At 41.5% G+C, this 21268-nt stretch overlaps 1 protein-coding gene across 1 annotated transcript in view; it reads left to right on the forward strand.

The window, feature by feature from the left end:
• The window catches only part of ADAMTS12 (ADAM metallopeptidase with thrombospondin type 1 motif 12), a 288146-nt gene that overhangs the window by 195366 nt on the left and 71512 nt on the right, over positions 1-21268 (forward strand). Inside the window, exons 10-13 of the mRNA XM_045787203.2 lie at positions 4035-4127; positions 5558-5703; positions 10153-10322; positions 18443-18576. Coding sequence (XP_045643159.2) covers positions 4035-4127; positions 5558-5703; positions 10153-10322; positions 18443-18576 — 543 coding nt within the window. The remainder of the gene's footprint in view (positions 1-4034; positions 4128-5557; positions 5704-10152; positions 10323-18442; positions 18577-21268) is intronic.

Raw genomic sequence — 21268 nt, forward strand, 5'->3', positions numbered from 1 at the left:
TTATTTTTATTTTTTTTTTTAAGATTTTATTTATTTATTCAACAGAGATAGAGACAGCCAGCGAGAGAGGGGGGAGTGGGAGAGGAAGAAGCAGGCTCACAGCAGAAGAGCCTGATGTGGGGCTCGATCCTAGATCGCCGGGATCACGCCCTGAGCCGAAGGCAGACGCCCAACCGCTGTGCCACCCAGGCGCCCCCTCTAAAATATGTTTATTTTAATCCTCCATTCTGTAACCCACAATTCTAATTGCGTGGGTGTTGGTCTTTATCACTCATCTTCCATATCTTGGGACCTCACCTTCACATCTTTTGTCCCTTTATATTTCTGCATTTTGTGTAATCTATTTATCTTTTGACTCCCCAGGTCTCTCTTCAGATACATCTACTCCTCTGTTGAAGCTGTCTGTTGACTTTTTAATCTCATTTATGGTGGTTGTAGTTTTGTTTTGTTTTTTTTTTTTTGTTGTTTGTTTGTTTGTTTTTTACTTAACACAGTTTATTTGGTTATTTTTCTGAATTTTCTCTTTTGGTTTCTTGTGTCGAATTCTGACTTTCCATACGGTCTTTTATTTTTTATTTATATTTGAGACATTTATTGTGCATTTTATGTTGAATAATTCTGATGTCCTAAGTCTGTGTTGATCTGTTTCTCCTCTTTGGGATTTTTCCTAGGTCTCTCTTATTACAGATTATTTCTTTGTCTTGATTTTTGTTTTTATCATGAGCTCTTTGTTGTGAAACTTCCTTTCAGGTTATTCTTTAAGGCTTAGATGGCTGGCACATTCTTCTGGAGAGAATTTGGGGTAGTTAAAACAAATTATTGGTTGGATGTAGTTTGACTGCAAGAGTTGTGTGAGGGCCAGTGTGGGTATAGGCTCTCAGGGGTAACATTTACCATGCCTTCTAGAGTTAAAATCAAAACAGAGAAGTTTCCCAGCTACGTCCCCAGGTTTCTCTCAGTTCGCCCTTTCATACAAGGGCTAGTCCTTTGGGGTTACGGTCTTTACGAGGTTCCCAATCCAACTTTCCATGCTACGCAGGCCCAGGTCATTGTCTCCAGTACTCAGGTGACCATTAAAACTGAAGTCTAAGTGACCAGGTTTGTATCTCTAGATCTCCAACATTTTTGGTACATTTTTAGCCTCTGAGGATTTCTCTTACTTTCTTGCCAACTCAGGAATGCATTTAAAATATTTTTATCCATAATTTTAGATGTTTTACAAAGGTAAGTAAAGATTTTTCCAGGAGTATCCTGTGGTTTACTGGAAACAGACCACTCTGGCTATCTCTGGTCAATTACTGTTTCATGCTCTGTGTTTATCCACATACTGAACAACCTCAATCCTGAAGGTGCTGTGGGTTCTCCACCACCTCCAGAGCTCTGTCTGCTCTGTCCTCTGCACCATCCCTCCTATTCACCATTTGGAGCTCAGCTTAAACATCATTTCACATTCAATTCTGTGTTTATTAGACTTTATTAGATGATATTACGGTTGCTTTCTACTTGTCTATGTCCTCCCCTACTTTATGTAAGCTCTGTGAGGGAACTTTGATTCCTGACACTCAGCAGGGCCTGGCACATAGATAAGTTGATAATAGAACCAAGACTTGAGATAAACGAAGACTTCAGATTCCTGCATATTGCAGCCAAGATAACCTAATCCTTTTCAGTACAAAAAAAACAAAAACAAAAACAAAACCCCTAAAATACCAGAGAATACAACATCAGCCTTCTTTTTATTAATCTTGAAATAGTTTACAACAACAACAAAAATGTTGGAAAAATAGTACAGAGAGTTTTTGTGTACCCTTTACCTAGAACATCATTCTTTATAAATGCATAATGAACTTACAAGAAAATTTTTTTTAAAATGGGGGAGTGGGAGAACTAAAGAAGGGAGTGCTAAGCAGGTGAGGTTGCCTCAGAGAAAGCCAGAGGGCCTTCATTTTAACATCCAGTGCCAACAGATGATGACATGCGCCCCTGGAGCAGGGCAGGGAGTTGGAAGTGAGACCCTTACACGAAGCCACAGGCCCTGAGTAGCTGTGGCTCAGTGAGAGGTGGGCTAGAAGAACTCACCAGCCGCAAAGGTAGATGGCAGAGAAGCATATTTTATTTCAGCTTGGGTTTTCAGGGGGAGAGATGCCGGCTGATAACTTTCTCACTGGAAAATACTTGAGCACAGGTCAGCCTCATACTGGTTTAGAGTTCAAATTCATACTCTCGTAGGGTCGTAATGGAGGATAGTCGGAAAAAAGGCAGGCAGGGGCAAGAGACGCCATCCTGTTACTCCACACACCCTGAAAGGAACCCTCCACCCTTTCCCACGTGAACAACTACCTGAGAGGTAGATGACCGCGTGGACAAAAACCTGACTGGGTGACAGGTGTGTGGAGGGTTAATCAGATGAAGACAGCCCGCCAGCAATCTCGTAAAAAGCCCTAGATTTAAACGCCAAAAGGGCAACCCTTTCGGGTCCCCTCCCTCTTCGGGAGCTTTGTATTATCCCCAATAAGCTTTGCTTTGCTGCGCACCACTCTTCGTCTGGTCTACCTGCTCGTTCTTTGAAGTGGCGTGACCAAGAACTGCAGGCACCAAAGGAAAAGAAATCCTGAAACAGAGAACCATCATGCCAAAAAATTTTAAGATAAACCTATTTCTGACCTGGTAAAACCATGGGCAGCCTGGTAGAAACAAAGATTAAAAACCTGCCCTGGAGAAACCAACGCTCAGCTAAAGATGCACAAAAATCTCCAAAAGAAAAAAACTTCTGATTAGATGAATTCACCATTTGGCTTCTAATTCAAAATTTAAAACAATCTATGGCTAAGTGAAGAGAGATAATAAACCCTCAGTGACTTTGGGTAAGTGACTATTTTAGGTAAGGATAATAAAATGAATGCATAAAAGAAGAGTTACATATGAGAAGAAGAAAAATACACTAGAAGGTATTTGTAAGGTAGGTATGAAAAATAGTTACAGCCTCTAGAAATGAAAAATACGGCCATTGATTTTAAATTCAGTGTTTGGATTAAACAGCAGACTTGACACAGTTGAAGGGAAAATCAATCAGCTGGAATTTAGAGCTGAGAAAATTACTTCCCATCTCACCTGAGTATTTCTCAGAGTTATGATGGAGAGCCTGGTCTTTTCCTGATAGAAATCCAGACTTTTTCAACTTTTATATACAAGAAAAGTGAGAGTTAAAAAAATATAAAAGTGAAGTTGAGATGTGAAGGACAGAATGGGAAGGCCCATCACCAACAGTTAAGAGTTCCCGAAGGAGAGAAGAGTGGTAATCAGAGAGAGGCAAAATTCAGAGAGACCAAGACTGAGAATTTTCTAAAATTGTGTAAAATATGAAATCTTATTTTAAAAAACATTGACTCTACAGCATAGTTAAATAGAATGATGGAAGATGGGTGGATAGAAGAAAGACTAAAAAGTGGATGCTAGCCGTGGAGCCATTTCTGATGATAAGTAGGAGTCTTGTCAACCTTCCCTTGTTCCTGCTGTAGGAGAAGCAACAGGGAGGATCTGTTTCACCCCCTGGCAGATAGAACAAGCTGGCTACTCTGAGTCATAAGTAAATAAGTTTAGGCTGTCTAAGGGAACAGTTTCCGTTTCCTTCAGGGAGTAGGCTCAAGTTATAACCACCCAACTGTCTGTAATCAGATTCCTTCATGCATAGTTTGCATTGGCCTTTGATGGCTACTGTCACCAGTTACCCTGCCTGAGGTCGGTGATACTGTGTCACCCATATAAAAATGAGTCTCAACTCCTAGGAAACGTGTTTTAGCTCCTGTTTTCTTACTGTTTAGTAGACCATACCACTGCGTATGAATGATGACAAAGTCCAAATTAAGTTTGGATCGAGAGGTTTCGAATGATCGCTTTTTATCACTCTTGCTCGCTAACAACAGCATTATTGTGAGTCTGTAGATGACCGAGTGTGTATTTCACCGTCACTGTACAAATGCTTTTGTGCAAGTTTTGAAAATCCAAAGGAGTACAGTTTCCCATTTGTTTCCCAGAATGTCTGCCAGACCCTGTGGTGCTCAGTGAAAGGCTTTTGTCGCTCTAAGCTGGACGCTGCTGCAGATGGGACACGATGTGGTGAGAAGAAGGTGACGTGTCAGGCTGAGGAAGGAAGGTGGGAGGGTGGTTGGCACAGGATTCTTGGGAGGAACGGAGAGGGCCCTGGAGAGCAGCTGTCTGGGTGAATAGAGGTCACACAGTCAGACTAGCCAGGGAAAAGGATTCTATTTCTGTGACACCTTTTGAGCCTTCACTAGAAACAGTGAAGGAGAGAGGGCTGAGGCCCAGGCCCACACTTCACTTGCAAAACATCCATCCCATCTTTCCTTGATGAACGTCTGCAGAATTTATGGTCAATAACATCTGCTGAGCTTATTATCGCCCTTCATTTTGACTTCCTCCCCTCTCCGTGTTAAAAACTGAAAAGGCAAGCCAGTGGCTTCTGCCTTCCAAAGATGCTGGATTTGGGCCACTTGTTATCTTCATTCTCATCATCTGATCTGACTGCATTTCCTGAAATTCTGCCCATTTAACTGAGGGGGAAAGCCAGACACTCAAGAATTCAGATGATAGAAATCCTCCAGACCACTTGAGAGCAGGGTCATGTGCTGCTTACCAAGGCCAGTTGTGTTTGTTGTGAGCAGAAGATTTAGACATTTAATGGATGTCTTTTTGCAGCTTGAGGGAGGCACGATCCATCACCGAGATTATAGAACTTGGTCGCGATACACAGTGACCAGAAATAATGAGGAAAAGGAGGCCAGCAGAGAAAACCTGTCCAAATCCTCAAACAACCAAGTTGCATTTTCTTTTCTTTCTTTTTTGTACGTTTGCCCTCCTAAACTGACAGTTGTGGAAGGATGGCGTGGAAGAGAGAGGACGGAGTTTTTTCTGAGCCACAACTAGAACTAGAACCAATGCATACATTTGCAGGGAAGCAAAAATTGTTCTCGATATTAGAACTTCAACTAGTGTTTTGGGGCAATGAGCAAACTTTTTGCAAGAGGATGAGATATCCGCTGTGGACATTAGATACCCACAGAGGCTATGGAGAAGTGTTATCTCAGTGTCAGTCTGCAAAATGTCTGTTTTGGTCTGCAGCGAGATAAGGAGCTTCAGCAGAAAGTAAATCAATCATATTACAGAACAACTGTGTTACTAAGCAGACTGAGCTGATGTGCGTGTCGTGCGTCACAGCGAGACTTGCTCAGTGAAGGAGCGGTGTGTGGTTTACCTTCTGGCATGCCATCACCCAGCCGCACTTTGAGTAACACTCCCGAACTGGCTGACTGCAACAAGCAGCCTAAAGTTCCCTTCGGTTCCTGACATTTCTGATTCTAAAACCCAAGACTCTTAGGGGACATTCTTTTTGTGAGCCCTTCTTTATTTTCCGTTTGCTGTGTGGCCATAGGAAGCCTGCTTGCTCTGGGAGAATTGGGTTTAGACTTCTAGGGTTCTCGACTCAGCTTGCTATGGGAACATTCATGACCTATGTGTCTCCTGCCTCTTCTCTCTCTAGTGGTGTATGGCTGGCAAGTGTATCACTGTGGGAAAGAAACCGGAGAGCATTCCTGGGGGCTGGGGCCGCTGGTCACCCTGGTCCCACTGTTCCAGGACCTGTGGGGCCGGAGCCCAGAGTGCAGAGAGGCTGTGCAACAATCCTGAGTAAGTCTGGCCAAAGCTATTTCCCTTCCTTCCATGAGCGTCGGAGACCAGGCTTAGATAACATGAAGCCAGTGAGCCCAAGCCTCCTCGGAGTAATCCAGTGGGTTCCTAAAGACAAACAGGAACCAGAAAATTCTTAAAAACATGGTTCTGTTTTGTTTTGTTTTGTTTTGGTGTGGCACTGGATGCTTACTAGAACTTGGATAAGTAAGCTGATTCCATCATTTGGAGAAATAAACACATTTTCAAGGGTATAATCTGTGTGAAAGGTCTTAGGAGACTATGCAGTGAAATCCTTCTAGATAACATAATTCTGTCAGAGATTATTTATGCTCAATTTTGCCAATAAGTCTGTAGCTTTCTTTCAATCATAATGAACACTTAATTTTATAAAAATAATTTTTCCCCTTAACTAATAAAATAGTACTTTTTTTTTTTAAGATTTTATTTATTTGACAGAGACAGCCAGTGAGAGGGAACACAAGCAGAGGGAGTGGGAGAGGAAGAAGCAGGCTCCCAGCAGAAGAGCCTGATGTGGGGCTCGATCCCACAACGCCAGGATCACGCCCTGACCCGAAGGCAGACGCTTAATGGCTGAGCCACCCAGGCGCCCCTAAAATAGTACATTTTTGAGGATAATTATTTTGAATGTTTTAGATAAGGATTTTATGAACCTTCAGCTTCCATATTAGCCATATTAAAGGTTCCATAGAAGTTATTTCACAAAATGGCTTTCAGTTTTTTAATCAAAGTGCTTAAGTTTTTCATTATTTTGAATTTGTATAATGATACTATATATGAATTAAATTTATATTCCCTTGTTTTCCAAAAATATGTGACATTCTTTTTTTTTTAAAGATTTTATTTATTTGAGAGAGTGAGAAAGAGTGAGAGAGAGCATGAGCAGAGGGAGAGGCAGAGGGAGAGGGAGAGGGAGAGGCAGACTCCCCGCTGAGCAGGGAGCCTGATGTGGGGCTCGAACCCAGGACCCCACGATCATGACCTGAGCTGAAGGCAGATGCTTGACTGACTGAGCCACCCAGGTGCTCCCCAAATATATATGACATTCTTAACTTTATTATTTCCTGGTATACAAGTTCCCAAGTAAAATTTTTAAGAAATGTATATGTGATGTCTCTGGTAAGTAGAAAATACATTACGCTTCTTTTGTCTAGATTTTCATTAGTCTGCACTGAAGAGTAAGAGTCACTTTTTTTTAAAGACAAATGATAAATGTAATTACAATCTCCTCAGTATCTCAGTTCCAAATATTACTTTTCTATTTTATTAATAAATATATTACTATATGTATATATGTGTGCATGTGTCTATATATACACACACATATATACACACTATATATTTAATAAAAATATATAATAGATTTTTCCTAAGGATTAAGTTAACATATGTTTAAAGAGTTTAACACAATACCTACTACATTAAATTGTCAATAAACGGTAGGAATTATAGTAGTTACTATGATATCTTTTCTCATTTACCACACATATAAGTGTACCTTTGAGGAATTCAGATGAAATTGTTCTAAAATCTTACTCTTTGATAGAAGTTTTTTGTTTTTGTTTAAGGGACAAGATTTCTGGGACTTCAAAAATTAGAAACCAGGGATTTCTTATTTTTTACAGAAAATCTTCATTTTATGGGTTATTTCAATATGATTTCCATTTGAGAGATCAGGAAATGTAGGCAATGTGCTCTGGGACCTATTGTCAGTGCTCTGTGTTCAGCCACGACTGTCTACAACCTCTCGGGAGGATGGTCAGGGATCTGTGGTGGTCAGAAAGGGACATCTTTAATGAGGATGAATCTCTAACTTGGCTTCATGGGAAAAAAGGTTCTAATGCCCGTCTTAGATACCACAGTTTGTCATAGAGTCTCCTCAGGTGAGTGACCATGTCTGATCTCAGTAGCTGGTTTGCTTAAGTGTATTGAAAACAATGATAATGGAAACATAAGCACAGATTCAGTTGTGTGATTCGGGTTATAGATTCAGGCCAGTGCATGGTCAGCTTACATTGAGACTCTATCCTTGATGTTGGTCAGGTGTCTAGTGAGAAGCCACCAAGTCTTGTAAAAGGCTTTCAGCGATGTTTGTTGGATGGAAATGAACTGGAGAAGTGCCGAGTCATAGAGTGCCGCTCTATCATCTTGAATAGAAAACCGATCTAACCTCAGATATCATGGACAGTTCTTACTACCTTCTACATGGAGTCAGTGAAGATGAACTGCCTTGGTCAAAGCTCTTTTATGTTCTTCAAGAAACAGGGGGCTACTCAAGCCACATTAAGAAAGGTGGGGAGGGAAGTACAGAAAATCTCATGGGCGTTCAAAGAGAGCAAAGTATAGCAGAACCTCACCAGAAGTACAACTGCAACCAGAATTGAACCCGAATGCCAAGGTTGGAGGTCTCTGTCCCCCTAGATTGCATGGTCAGGCAATATAACACAGTGGATGAGGGCTCGGGCTATGGATTAAAGCAGATAAAGGTTTAAATCTTAGCTCTCCCAGTATCAGCTGGGCACTTTGGGAAGATGTCCTACTTCCCCGTGCCTTTAGAATATGATTTCATTGAGCCTGCTCACCTGGCATGCTTTCGGCCTTTGCACTAAGAAGCCACTTCCATCCATCCTTTAAGGCCATTCTCCGGGAGAGCTCTTCTGTGAGTTCTTTCCAATCGGCCTGACTTCCACTGTTCTCTCTCTTCTTCAAGCTCACATTGTACTTACAGTCAGAGATACATAATTGCTCTTAAGTTTTCTCTTATTTATTATATAGATGATTTTTTTTCTCCTCAACAAGATTGTAAGCTTCTAGAAGACACAGGGCATGGGTTGACCTTTTTTCAAACTCTGTCCTCCCTGGAAATGATTGTTGAGCACATTGCATAAATACTTATTGACTGTTATTTATAATAATCCAACAATGCTGTCATTTACTGAGCTCTTACCCTACGTTAGCTACTCTACTAAATCCTTATGTGCATTGTCTCATTCAGTCCTCCCCTCTTGTGAGATAAGAACTATAATGCTCATTTCACAAATGAAAAAATTTGTGGCCCAGAGAAATAAGATAACTTGTTCAAAATCATCTAACTAATAATACAAAGTAAAGCAGAATTCAAACTCCAAGCTATTTGACCCCATTATGCTGCACTGCAAAAGCAGACACAATTCCTGATTTCAGATGCACTGAGGTGGAGACAAGAAAGCATACGTAGATTGCCTGGAGCTTTCTTAAAAGACAGAGTTCCTCCTCTTCTGTGACAGCAGTTCTGCTATATTTCCTTCTCCCTTTTTGAGTGAATAATTGATCCTGATAGGAAGGTTGTTACTGCCGTGGCGTGTATTGCAAAGGAAATAAAAGGTTGAGAAGGATTGTTCTAAACTAAGATTAACTTACTTATTCATTGAATGTTTATTAAGAGCCTTCTGTACTCGAAGTATGACTTCGAGACCATAGATGACATAGAGCTTGGATTGGATCATCAGTGAACTATGTTTTGGAATGATAAGTAGAGAAAGCGCATACAGTAGGTAAATCAGGTGTCATTGAAAAGGAGAAAGAGTTTATTTCTGGCAGAAATCCAGGAAGAGTTCATGATGGAGATATAGCATTATTCAGTCCTGAAAACATTGGTAGCATGTAGACAGAGACTTACGAGGGAGGAAATCTACCCAGAGGTATGGAAGAGAAATTGTAAATAAATCAGCTTGTATCCCTGGAAACGTATGCAAATGAAGGGGAGGGTGGGAAGTTGCTGTTAGGATGAATTAAGTCAGGATCATGAAGGCCTTGAATGTTAAGCTGAAGAGGCTGGACTTGGTTCTGTGGTCATTGGGTGCCATGAAAGGTTTTTAAACAAGAAACTAAAGTAATTAAGGTAATCATAAACATTAACCAGATGTGTGTACAGTAGATTGAATGAGGGCAAAGATGGGCAGAGGGGAGACAGGAAGAGAGACAAGGATTAGACTAGCTTGGTGATTGTGGGAACGAAGAGCAGAAACAAATACAAAGACATGACTGATGATCAACAGCTGATGGACAGTGGGGTCAAAGGAAGACAAAAGATGGAGGCTTCTGCAGTCTGACCACTTTTAATTTGCCAAACAGGAATTAGAGAAGGAGTGGATTTTGGAGGGAAACGTATATTTTGAGTTTGAGAGGCCAGGAGGATATACAGATAGAAAAGATACACACGCTGTTTCAAATTAGGCAACTATAGACCTGGAACTGAATGGTCATGGGCAACAGCAACAGCCAAAAAAATGTATGAAATTGGAAGAATTTAGGTAAAAGGTGAGTTTTGAGGGTAGAGCAGGGCATGGTTTGTCAAAGAACAGGCATGAGCAGATGCCAAGGGATGTTGAAGGAAAAATGGTAGCCTCTCAGGAAACAAAACGAACAGCTTGTCTGTTTCCTGCGTAGACCAAAGTTTGGCGGGAAATACTGCACCGGGGAAAGGAAGCGCTATCGCTTGTGCAACGTCCACCCCTGCCGTCCAGATGCGCCCACCTTCCGGCAGATGCAGTGCAGTGAGTTTGACACCGTTCCCTACAAGAACGAATTCTACCACTGGTTTCCAGTTTTTAATCCAGGTAAGGAGCTGTGACAGTATATTCCAGATGTTGGGCCACAGCCATGATGAGAGAGCATTCCTACGTCAGGGCGTCTGGGTGCCCTGCAAAGTTCCACAGAGAGAGAATTGCACCAGGAGGAGTTTTATATTTAAAAAGTGGGAATGCTGGCCTGATTAGGTTGATCAGGACGTGTTGAAGGCTGAATATATCCAACTCGGTACTGAGTTCTGTGGGAATAAAAGAGAAGCTTATCAGACATGGCGGCTCACTTCAGAACAACAGAGGTGCAGCTAAGCAATCAGTGGGGCAAGGAGGAATTCCGTACTGGATTGCTGATGAAAGTGCTCCTTGATCAGTGTGTGAACTGACTAATTTTGGCGGAAATTCAGACAAGGTCATTGTAGGTTTGGAGTCATTTCACAGAAGACTGCTAAGGAAGTGTTGATGATTGTTAAGCATGAGAGGTCTTTCTACTGGAAGAAAGAAAAGGGAAGGCATTCAAAATAGAATCAGTCATTCCAGCTGACAGGAGAAAAGAATAAGGAAAAACAGGATGGTAAGAATGCTTTCATCAAAAATAAATGAGAGCCAGCTCTGGGCCAGAAATCAATATTTTATATGTACAGGTCAATGTAAGAGGTGTAAAGAGTAAAATCAAGCGTCTAAAGGATGCACATCAGGGGAAGGGGACAGAACGGAACAGCAGCTTTGACAATGCTTCCCCCGTATAAGTACCAGTTAACAGCTTCTCTCCCGAAACCGAAGAAGGATCATTAACCATTAGTACAGATTAGCATCCAAAAATATCTGTGTGATGTGTTATTATTCAAGTAGAGGATGAAAGAGAAAAGATTTTCCTGAGCTAAGGAGATTTGAGTCAAGGGAGTGAAGAATAAGCAAAATTTTCATTAATTTTTTTTACGTTTCTGAAATTTCAGTGTGATAGAACACAAGAGGAATTGTGTGAATGAAAATTCCATATTTGGACTGTTTAAAAAATGATATAGTCAATTGCTTTTGAAACAGACTGAATATTGCCATTTTGGGTCTCTGAAATACGCCGATGGCTTTGGTTGTTATGGGTAGCATTTGCTCTTTGCCCCCGCACTGTTGAGCATCATTCATGCTCTGGGGAGTGAGTCATTTGGTTATTGGGGGAAATTCAGCTTCCCGACCCAGGCATTTGAATACAGCAGAACTCATGTATATACTCATGTGAACACACACACGTACACACATACACGCGAGTGTACACACTCTCACACATATACATAACTAATGATGAAAGGTACATCCAGTTAGTACTATCTGTATTTATATTTTGGACATTCTCCTTTTCGTTGGAACTGTTTGGGAGAGTAATACTATAGACCCCGAATGATGAACCTTCCAGAACTAAGATAGTGTAGCTGCCCTAGGATTGTGACAGGGGCTTAGTTTGGGGTCCACCTCCTGCCTGATGCAGGGTGGGGTTTGAGCTCAACTCTGTCGGCTCCTATAGCTGGACCTAGAATAAAAAGATCTGATTTGACTTGGCTTTTCATTGATTTACAAAGTGTTTGTCGTATGCCTACATTTGCATAGCAGAGCGATAGGTACCGAAGAAATGAGTCATAAAAGTGGACATAAATTTCACTCACTTTGGGGAGATTGTTTTGCATCTGTCACTGATATCGAGGCTGTGTAAACCACAGGAGGGAATTCTGCTGAGTGCCATCTGCTGAACTCACTATCCACCTGGGCTGTAAGCCTTCCTCCTCCATCCTGGTTGGTGGCTTTCTTGCAGGCTCCGGGGCCATTACTGAAGCATAGTGACTTAGCTGCTGGTCCAAGTAGCTACTACCCTGACCAACACGCTGATTTATTTCCCTCATTAAACTCTAACCTACAGAGTTGTTATTTGCTTAGCTGATGGGCACCTCTGGTGGAAAGAAGTAGGTCGTTCATGTCAACAGCTATGTATGGAGTGTTCATTCTGTGCCAGGCATTGAGCACTTTACCTTCCCAGCCTTACCATCAGAAGTCACCAGAGGATAAAGCAAATAAGCGCACAGCAAAGTTTGCAACCTACTAAGTGGACAGAGACAAGTGCCTTGGTGAATGACCTTTGGCAGATGTGCTAACTAGCCAATGACAGAAGAAGAATCACAGATTTAAGCATTTGGAATAAGCATAGAAACTCTGTCAAATCTTGTAGTATTCCATGGACTCCCAGGGCTTCCAAAAATGCTTGATTCTAATTTCATTTCTCAAAAAAATTGTAAACTAGTTTTTAAAAGTGCAAGTGATGTGATGAGCACTGGGTGTTACACGCAACTAACGAATCGTCTGAACTCTAATGATGTACTATATGTCGGCTAATTGAACACAATAAATAAAAACAATACAAGTGCAATAAAGAACAGTGCTTACACTCAAAAATATTATATTTCAAGCTTTAACATACCAAAGACCACCAATGCACTAACTTACACAAATTAATTTGACTTTCTGTAGACCTTAGAATAAAAGTCTCCCATCAACACAATTTAATTGAGAAATATCCTGAGATTGCAGGCTGAGTTGCTCTAAACTGTTCTTTTTTGCAACTGTTTGCCTGTATGAGTCAAGATTTTTCAATACTGTGCAACCAAAAGACTCACAGAATGAATTAGATGCAGCAGCCAACGTAAGTCTGTAACTGCCGTTCCATAAGCTTGATTTCAAAATTCATCTTAATAATTTCTTTAGATCCCACTGATTTATTTTTAACCATTATATCCTTGAACTTACAAAATTTTGCTTAATAAAATCCCGACTTTATCTGCCTTATTTGTAAGATCTTGTTTGAAAAAAGAAAAATAATTATTCTCCTTAAAAGATTTGAAAACTATAATCTAGATCAGCTTCCTTTCCAATATAGACATTTTCTTTTCCAGCACTCCTGACAAAAAAACAAAATTATCCAAACTCCCCTTGATCACTTTCACGTAGGCAGCGGTGTGAAGAGCTGTCACGATCAACTGTGTTTTCTGAGCCAGTATTTACATAAGCTCGTGACCCTATATTTTCTCATTGACCCCCATCCCATCCTTGGAGGTAAAGAAGCTTAGTCTCAGAGGCGACATAACTAATTCAAGGTTACAGGATTTTATATAAGAGAGCTGGAATTGAAGCATAAGTCTGACTAAGAAGCTGATAGGTAGGTGATAGAATGAGATATAAATATAGATTTAAACTAATTTATGTAGATTCTCAGGGACTTTATTAGCCCGTGTTCATAGAAATGTGTTTATATCCTGCATCTCCTATTAGGAAATGACCAGAACCTGATCTCAGTGTCGTCACTTTCCTGGAATCTCGCTTTCTTTCTGGATTTTCATCTTTCTCAGAACACCCAATTTAGCCCAAATTCATTGAGGCTAATTTTTTAGTTGTTGCTTCCAGATATTTAAGCCCTATTAATGCTTGACGCCAGTGAGGTTTCCAGCAAAGGTGGAGGGTCCGACATGAAGTCAGACGGTCACATCTGCTCTTCCCGGAATAGGATCTTTCAGGAACATCTCTCAGGAATCATTGGAGTTTGGGTTCCCTAGGCAACAGACTCGGAGACAGGCACCACAGGCAGGACGTTCAGCAGCTGTGGAAGAAGAGGAGAGGGAAGGCAGAGGGAGTGTGCAGGGGGGAAGCGGAGCTGCAGTGCACGCTCAGCAAAGGCCGTACCCACCCCACGGGGAGCTGTGCAGCTGGCACGGACGGTCAGAGTTGCCAGGTTGAGGTGGGACAGCCGGTCCTTTATGCCCCCCACCCCGACCGGTCACTGGGTGTGGTCTACCTCGGGAAAGAGTGAGTGTCCTTGGGTAAGGAAGCTCTCTTAAGCCAGGGTGACAATTGAGGGCTAGTGCTGGCAGCGCTCCCACGAGCTGGAGGGCTAAGTCCCACACCTGGGGGCCCGGGCGGTGTGCACAGAGCTTATTACAGGAATACTTGGGGTTTCAGTAGAAGCAGTCTTTAAAGAGAATGTAAGCATGGGGAGCAACCTGGGAGATCTTCCAGCCAGAAGCCTCTCATTTGACAGATTAGGAATCTGTGGCTTCAAGAGAGGAAATGATGGAATAATATGGATGATGTTTGCAGACACTCCAAACCAGTCCCAGCCCTCTTTGCCCTCACTTTCCTGTACAATAAAAGAAGGAAAATGAAAAGACTCACGAACTCATATTCCTGGGAGACTCAATTCTGACCGAAGAGATAGAGATGGAGGCCCCACTGGGTAAGGCTTCTGGGAGGGTTTTTGTTTTTTGGTTTTTTGGTTTTTTTTTTTTTTTTTTTTTTTTTTTTAGAGAAGGAAGAGGGGCGCAGAGGGAGAGAGAGACTCTTAGGTAGGCTCCATGCCCAGTGCACACGCTGAGCCTGACACAGGGCTCCATCTCACAACCCTGAGATCATGACCTGAGCCAAAATCAAGAGTCGGATGCTTAACTGACTGTGCCACCCGGGTGCCTCTGGAAGGGTTTTTAATGGTATCCACCAAGCTGGCCCTCATCCCCTCGCCTTTGTGCCATTAACCCTTGCCCCTCGTGCTGCCCGGGGGCCACTGCAGCCAGAAAGTGGACACCCTAAGCCGAGCAGCTGAGCATGAAGCTTGGAAGCAGGATGGCTTTAAACTCCTACCTCTGAATTTCCTATCATGTAGGGAAAACAAAGTCCTGTCTATTTCCGACAAGGAAGCAACATTTTCTGCTACTTGCAGTGAAACTAATTCCTAACTGATAATGGCAAGAGCTTATATTAGACTTAGGTCAGTATGTGCTCGGTGCCAGGCCCTCCACTCAGCATGTTACTTGCGTTTTCCTGGTTTTCTTTCCACAAGAAAATCGTATGAGGAAATGTAGGGTTTTGACCCAATTTATCCAGCCACGCTAATAGATGTAGAGAATTTAAGTGACTTGCCCAAACTCAGACCATAGAGTAGAGCCAGGAGGAGTTAGCCCAGGCCTGACTGCAGCCTAAATGTTAACCAGTAAAACAGAGACTGGGCTAAGCCTGTGTCCTTAACAACCATGCATTGCATTTTGAATTTTACCTAAGATGATGTTCCTATTTTTAAAAACTGATAATCTCATGGCCAAGGAACTCTGGTGGGGAAAGAAGGGCCCCTACAACTGTTTGCATTATGACAAATGCTTAGCCTTGATTAACTGATCTGTCTTGAATCCTTGAAAACCAAGTTTTTCTAAACATTTAAGCATTATGACAAAATTGTTCTTAAATAATTTGTTGTTCTAAATCTAGTATCACAGTTCTTAAATCTTAATCAAAAGACAGAACATAAAAATACATAGCAAACAGAAAATACTACTACACTTAGCCTTGCTTAAAACATCAGTGAAATAGATTTAATTTATTTGAAAAAAATAGCTCTGTTCTTGTTTTTATAGCTCCACGGTTATGGTAGAATATATTAATTTTAATGCCTTCTTTTGTTTAACTAATATATATTTTGATATATTTGGGGATTATAATATTGCCATATCAGACAGTAAAAGAATCTACCAGTTTAGACCGGCCAAAGTTAGAGAGTCTTAGCAACTATTTGATTTTTGATTGGGTTTTTGGTAAGGACTTTTCATATGTTTTTTCCTTCAAGCTGATCTGAGCCTAGTCATTAAACTGAGTTTCTCTCTTAAGTTAAATATTACTTGTTACAACAATGAAACATCCTAAGTTATGCCTCTTGCTTAAGGTTTAGTATTTCTTAAAATCTGCCAAGGAACAGCAGACGTGCGTATCACCCTTGTCTTCTGTTCGTGCACGTGCTTCATTGTCCCATCCGACCTCACTTAGAAAACACAAGTTCAAATATAAAATTAAGATCTTCCAGGGGTGCCTGGGTGGCTCAGTGGGTAGGCATCCGGCTCTTGATTTTGGCTCAGGTCATGATCTCAGTGTTGTGAGATCGAGCTCTGTGTCAGGCTCTGCGTTGGGCACGGAGCCTGCTTGGGATTCTCTCTCTCCATCCCCTTCTGCTCCCCACCCCCACTCTCTCTCTTTCAAAAAAAAAAAAAAATTAAGAGCTTCAAGACAGTGATGCAGAGCATTCAACCAAGTGTGATGCCCTGGCCATCTGCTTTGGGGCTCATACCCGTGGAGCCCTGCCTGGAAATGGAATGTAGAAACTGGACTTTTTTTAAATGATGAAACTCTAACAGCAGTCTACATACAAAATGTGAATTACATCAAAAGTTTTCCTTGATCTAAGAAATACTTTTATCCTTCTTACCAAGTTTTATCTTTGGCTTCTAATGACCACTTCCTAAAATCGTTACCCGAAAATGTCGAGCCACCCTGTTTCACCAGAACTGAAAATGTATCCTTTGATTCAGTGGGTTCATTCTGTTACCTAAGCTTCCGTTGAGAGGATTAATCAGACAGCATGAGGCTGAGAGTTCACCAGTAAATGAGTTGAGTCTCCTTTAGCAGAATTATAAATGGATTTCAAAGCTCTTGAAAGGGAGAGAAAAAAAAAAATCTTGTGATCCAAAGGGATGTGTCAGGGGAGATGAATAAATCTGAGACAGTGAAAATACTCAACTCTGTGGATGTTATGGAATCCATGAGGTTGGGACAGACTCTCTGATACTCATGATGACCATGGAGGACTAAGAGCATCTATTACTACTCCTCCCTCCTTCTGCAGAGCCGCGTGTCATAGGCAATCTAATGACATACCCAAAACACCATGGAGGATGAAGGCCAGAGGAGAGGACAGGGAAGTGGGATGTCAGAGTTAGTCTTGCTAAAGTGCTGAAATAGCCCTGAACCTTCAGTTCACAAAGGCTGATGCTTTCAAGCACAGTGTTCTTTCTGGCCTTAGGCACCCCTGTGGGTCGTAGGTGTGCGAGCTCTGGGAGAATGGCAGCAGTGGGTCTGCGTGCTGTTATTGCCTGAAGATTATTTACTGGATTATTCCTGAGACTCCACGGACCACTGTGCTTAGATTTGGTAGAAATTTGTGCTTCTCACGTGAAGTCACCTTCAGCCAGCCTGTCTAGCCTTGAAGGATGTATTAGTTGTGTATAACCCAAGCAAAATGAGGAAGAAGTCCTGAAATGAGGGCCTCGGACCTCTCTTCATGGAGATGTGTTATTATACAGAAGAAAGGAGACCTTTCCAGAGTTCTTGTTGGACAGCCAAGACATTATTTTTTAAAGGAATGTATGTTTCCTCAAGAAACATGGAAGTGTACGTAATAGAATGAAATAAAAATAAATTCTTATCCCACCATGCTGACTTATTCCTTAGGGTCAACCACTGGTAACAGCAGGCTTTGGTTTGCACACAGAGGAAGTCATACCTTGCCAATCCTGCGACTTTCTTTATTCATTAGCGGAATGTCATTCCTCCTAGTGATTGCGCAGTGAGTCTGAGAATCGACTAAACAACTTCCTTGATCTGTCCTTTTCTCTCTGGATAAACCTTTCACTGCTGCGACAAACACCCTTGACTTCTATCGCTAAGGTCAAGGTTCATTTTTATGACTGAGTTGATTCTCTCTCAGGATCGAGATGATCTCTTTGCCACTTGGTCCCAAATTTTCTCCCTAACAGTGTTGACCTCTGTCATGTCTGTTAATTAGTAAGCATGCATTAAGAGCCTTTCCAAGGACTTCTTGGACTTGAGGAGAATAAAGGAAAATATTTGCAGGCGGTGGGGTCATGATAGTGGCGGTGGTGTTAGTAGAGAGCGGGCCCCATGGGAGGGGCTGTCTCTTCCTTGGAGGTCTACTTACTTTGCAGCAAGCGGTGGCCAGGTGCCGTGCTTGTCTGGAGTCCTGCTGCTCTGGTTTCTATTACTTCTTTTCTAGGTTAACCCCAGATTTTTACAAGCACAGTGTAGTGTTTGATCAAAAGGTCTCATCGTTTATAACAAACTGCATAGCATTTTAAAGCAATCTTCCCAATTTAATTTGTTGTAAAACCCTTTAACTGGAAAAAGAATAAAAACCCTACATTTCAGCATGTGTCACAGGAAAGGTGAAAAATGGGAATCTCCAGGTAAACGACTCTTGGGGGGTAGTATATACAAAAAAAGTCCTGCAGGAAGGGTGCTGAGCTAAAAAAGCTAACTTGCAAGGATTTGTCTCTTTTTCACTCCAGCACATCCTTGTGAGCTCTACTGCCGACCCATAGATGGCCAGTTTTCCGAGAAAATGCTGGATGCTGTCATTGACGGTACCCCTTGCTTTGAAGGTGGCAACAGCAGAAATGTCTGTATTAATGGCATATGTAAGGTATTGGGTATGTTTCCTTAATCTACAATTTTATAAAATCATGATTTTTATTAACTCGGGAAGTCAGATGTTGTGGGCTTTTGCTTTTGTGACATTGGCACGTTATCTGGTTTTTATATGTGATCTGAGAAACAGGACTTTACAGTGTCGATCAGAGTCAACAGTTTGGAATTGAATGCTTTCCCTCCTGCTGTGGTCTTTCTTTCTTGACTTATCATGTGCTCTGTGGTACCATCTTAAGCATAGAACAGGGTCACATTGAAGAAGAACCAAATTAAAGGAGGAATTATTAGGAAGAGACAACTCTGATTATTTTTTGTGGTATTAAATTTTTCATCGGTTAGTTGCCAGCAGAGTACTTAAACTTGAGAAAAAGCTGAAATTAACAGTAGTTTGCATAGTGTTTCGTGCAAAGCATTTTTACGTGTAATTCCCCATTGGTTACCAGCATGACCCACCTTAGAAAGAGGGATGGCATGACAGGTGGTCGTACACCAGGTCTTCTGATCTCTGTTTCACTTTTCCACACTGACTCCGTTGATCAATTCCGCCTTTTTAGAAATGACTGAGACCTGATTTGTCAGTGTTTTTATATGGCAGCCATTGAAGAATTCCTTTCCGGTGCTTGCAGTTTGGTCTGAGAGGAAGTGATGAACAAGTTTTGTGATCCAACAGCCAAGCATAAATCTCAGTTTAAAGAAAAGGTGTTTTTGATCAGCAAAGGAAAAGTTATTTAGCAACTTCTAATTAGCTGTTAGGAAAGCATAATGGTCAGTACTCAGGCTCTAGAATATGAACTTAAGACCGTTGTGTACCGAGTGTATAACTCTGGACATTTTGCTGAGACTCAGTTTCTTTTTCTTAAAATTGGTATGTTAGTGTATCTTCCTAGTTAGTGTCAAAAAGATTAAATAAAGACATACATGTTAAGCCCCTAACGGAGCCCCTGGCACACAATAAACTTCTAATGCATTTTATTTCCTTTTGTAAATGTTTATCATAATTTTTTTCCCACTGAACTAAACTGCTGCCATGGAAAGTCCTGCCCATAAAGGTTCAGTGCCCTGGAAAGATACATTTATCATCTTGAATTTGCCTATTGACTTATTCCAGTGGTGACCAAAGCATAGGAGGCAACATGACAATTCCCGGGAGTGAGTGAGTTAAAAGCAAGTCTTAATCATACTCTATATTTGTAAGAACTCAGCAAAATTCTCTTGCTGACTCATTACTAGTCATCACTGTAGCTACAAAGAGCCAAAAGTAAATAATATATATTTAGGTTAGATCTGTTCTCCAGAGTGGGAAGAGGTTTATCTAGCTAATTCAGGCCAAAACAGCCCATCACTGTCCAAAACAGTGGTTCTCAGGCCTGGCTGTCTGTTAGAATCATCTGAAGAGCTTTTAAAAACTAGTGATGTCTGAACTCTACCTCAAACCTGTTGATTCAGAACCTCTGGGATTCAGGGCCTGGGCACCGACATTTTAAAAACTTCCCAGGTAATTGCCATATGCAGCTAGGGTTGAAGACCTTAATCACTGAGAAATGAATGTGATGCTAAAATTATCTCTTAGACCTAACCACCTTTGCAAGCATGGAGATGGTATCTTTAGCATATGACGGAGAACACGGGTGTTTTGAACAAAACATAAGGGGTCTTGGGTGCCTCTCTTGAAACCAATTAAATCAGCTTGAAAGAATGAGCTGGAATCTCTCAGCTTGACTTCCTCTTCTTGGAAACTAGTTAGGGCTTTTTAGAAGCTATAATTACCCACTTTCTCTCTTTACCACACTGAGCACATTTTTAAGGGGAAAAATTATGTCAAATCAAATTTACCTTAATAGCCTAAATACAATTTACCTTCCAAGGATCCGGGTTGTGGTTATTTTCAGCTTTATTAGTCTTCTTACTCATTTACTACAGTTTTTTCAAAGGGCATTGAACATATATCGAAATAAAAAGATACACCATCAGAAAAAGAAATATGTAGCGTCTAATCCATCTTCTTTGTGAATATGAAAATATGTTTGCTTATCTTCACATAAACATTCGTTGAATTTGCTTTTATTCATATATTCAGTGGTCTATTTTGAAATGTGATATTTGCCACTGTTTTGGCCTATTAGATTTGCAGATTCTGTTGTCGAGAGAGTCACCAGGCCTTGATTGGAACTGAATTTGTTATAGGAGGTGACTGTCTATTGATGCCCTTCTCCATTTTTTAAAAAGTTGTACTAAACTCTTAAGCTTGTTTGTCAAAGATATGAATTTAAACTTAGAGTTTTGATGCCATCTCCCGGTTTTAAATCACAAGCATGACATGGAACAAGCTTGTAAACTTATGGGCAGGTGCTCCCACGCCTGCCCCCAGCCCTTTCTCCTGGGAGCCAGCTCTTGACTTCAGGTTCTCCGCTCTCTCCTTTTCTTCCTGTCAGCATGGCTCTGGCTTCACTTCCTTCCCAAGCGGACGGGGTGCCCTGATCCATCACATCAACTGCCCCAGACTTCTCTTAGCCTTCTATCCGCCTCTCACCCCAGGACCCTGGACCCATCAACCCTTTTTTGCTTTTATGCTCAGCCTACTGTATACATCTTAAAATAAAAATTCAACTTTGTGAATCTCAGTTGAGTCCGCCACCTCGCCTGACAGTCTTCCTACCTGTCCTACGTGAGCCCCCCTCTCTCATTTC

The sequence above is a fragment of the Ursus americanus genome, chromosome 15 (assembly GCF_024610735.1).
Source record: "Ursus americanus isolate L20-20 chromosome 15, mUrsAme1.1.p, whole genome shotgun sequence".
NCBI lineage: Eukaryota > Metazoa > Chordata > Mammalia > Carnivora > Ursidae > Ursus > Ursus americanus.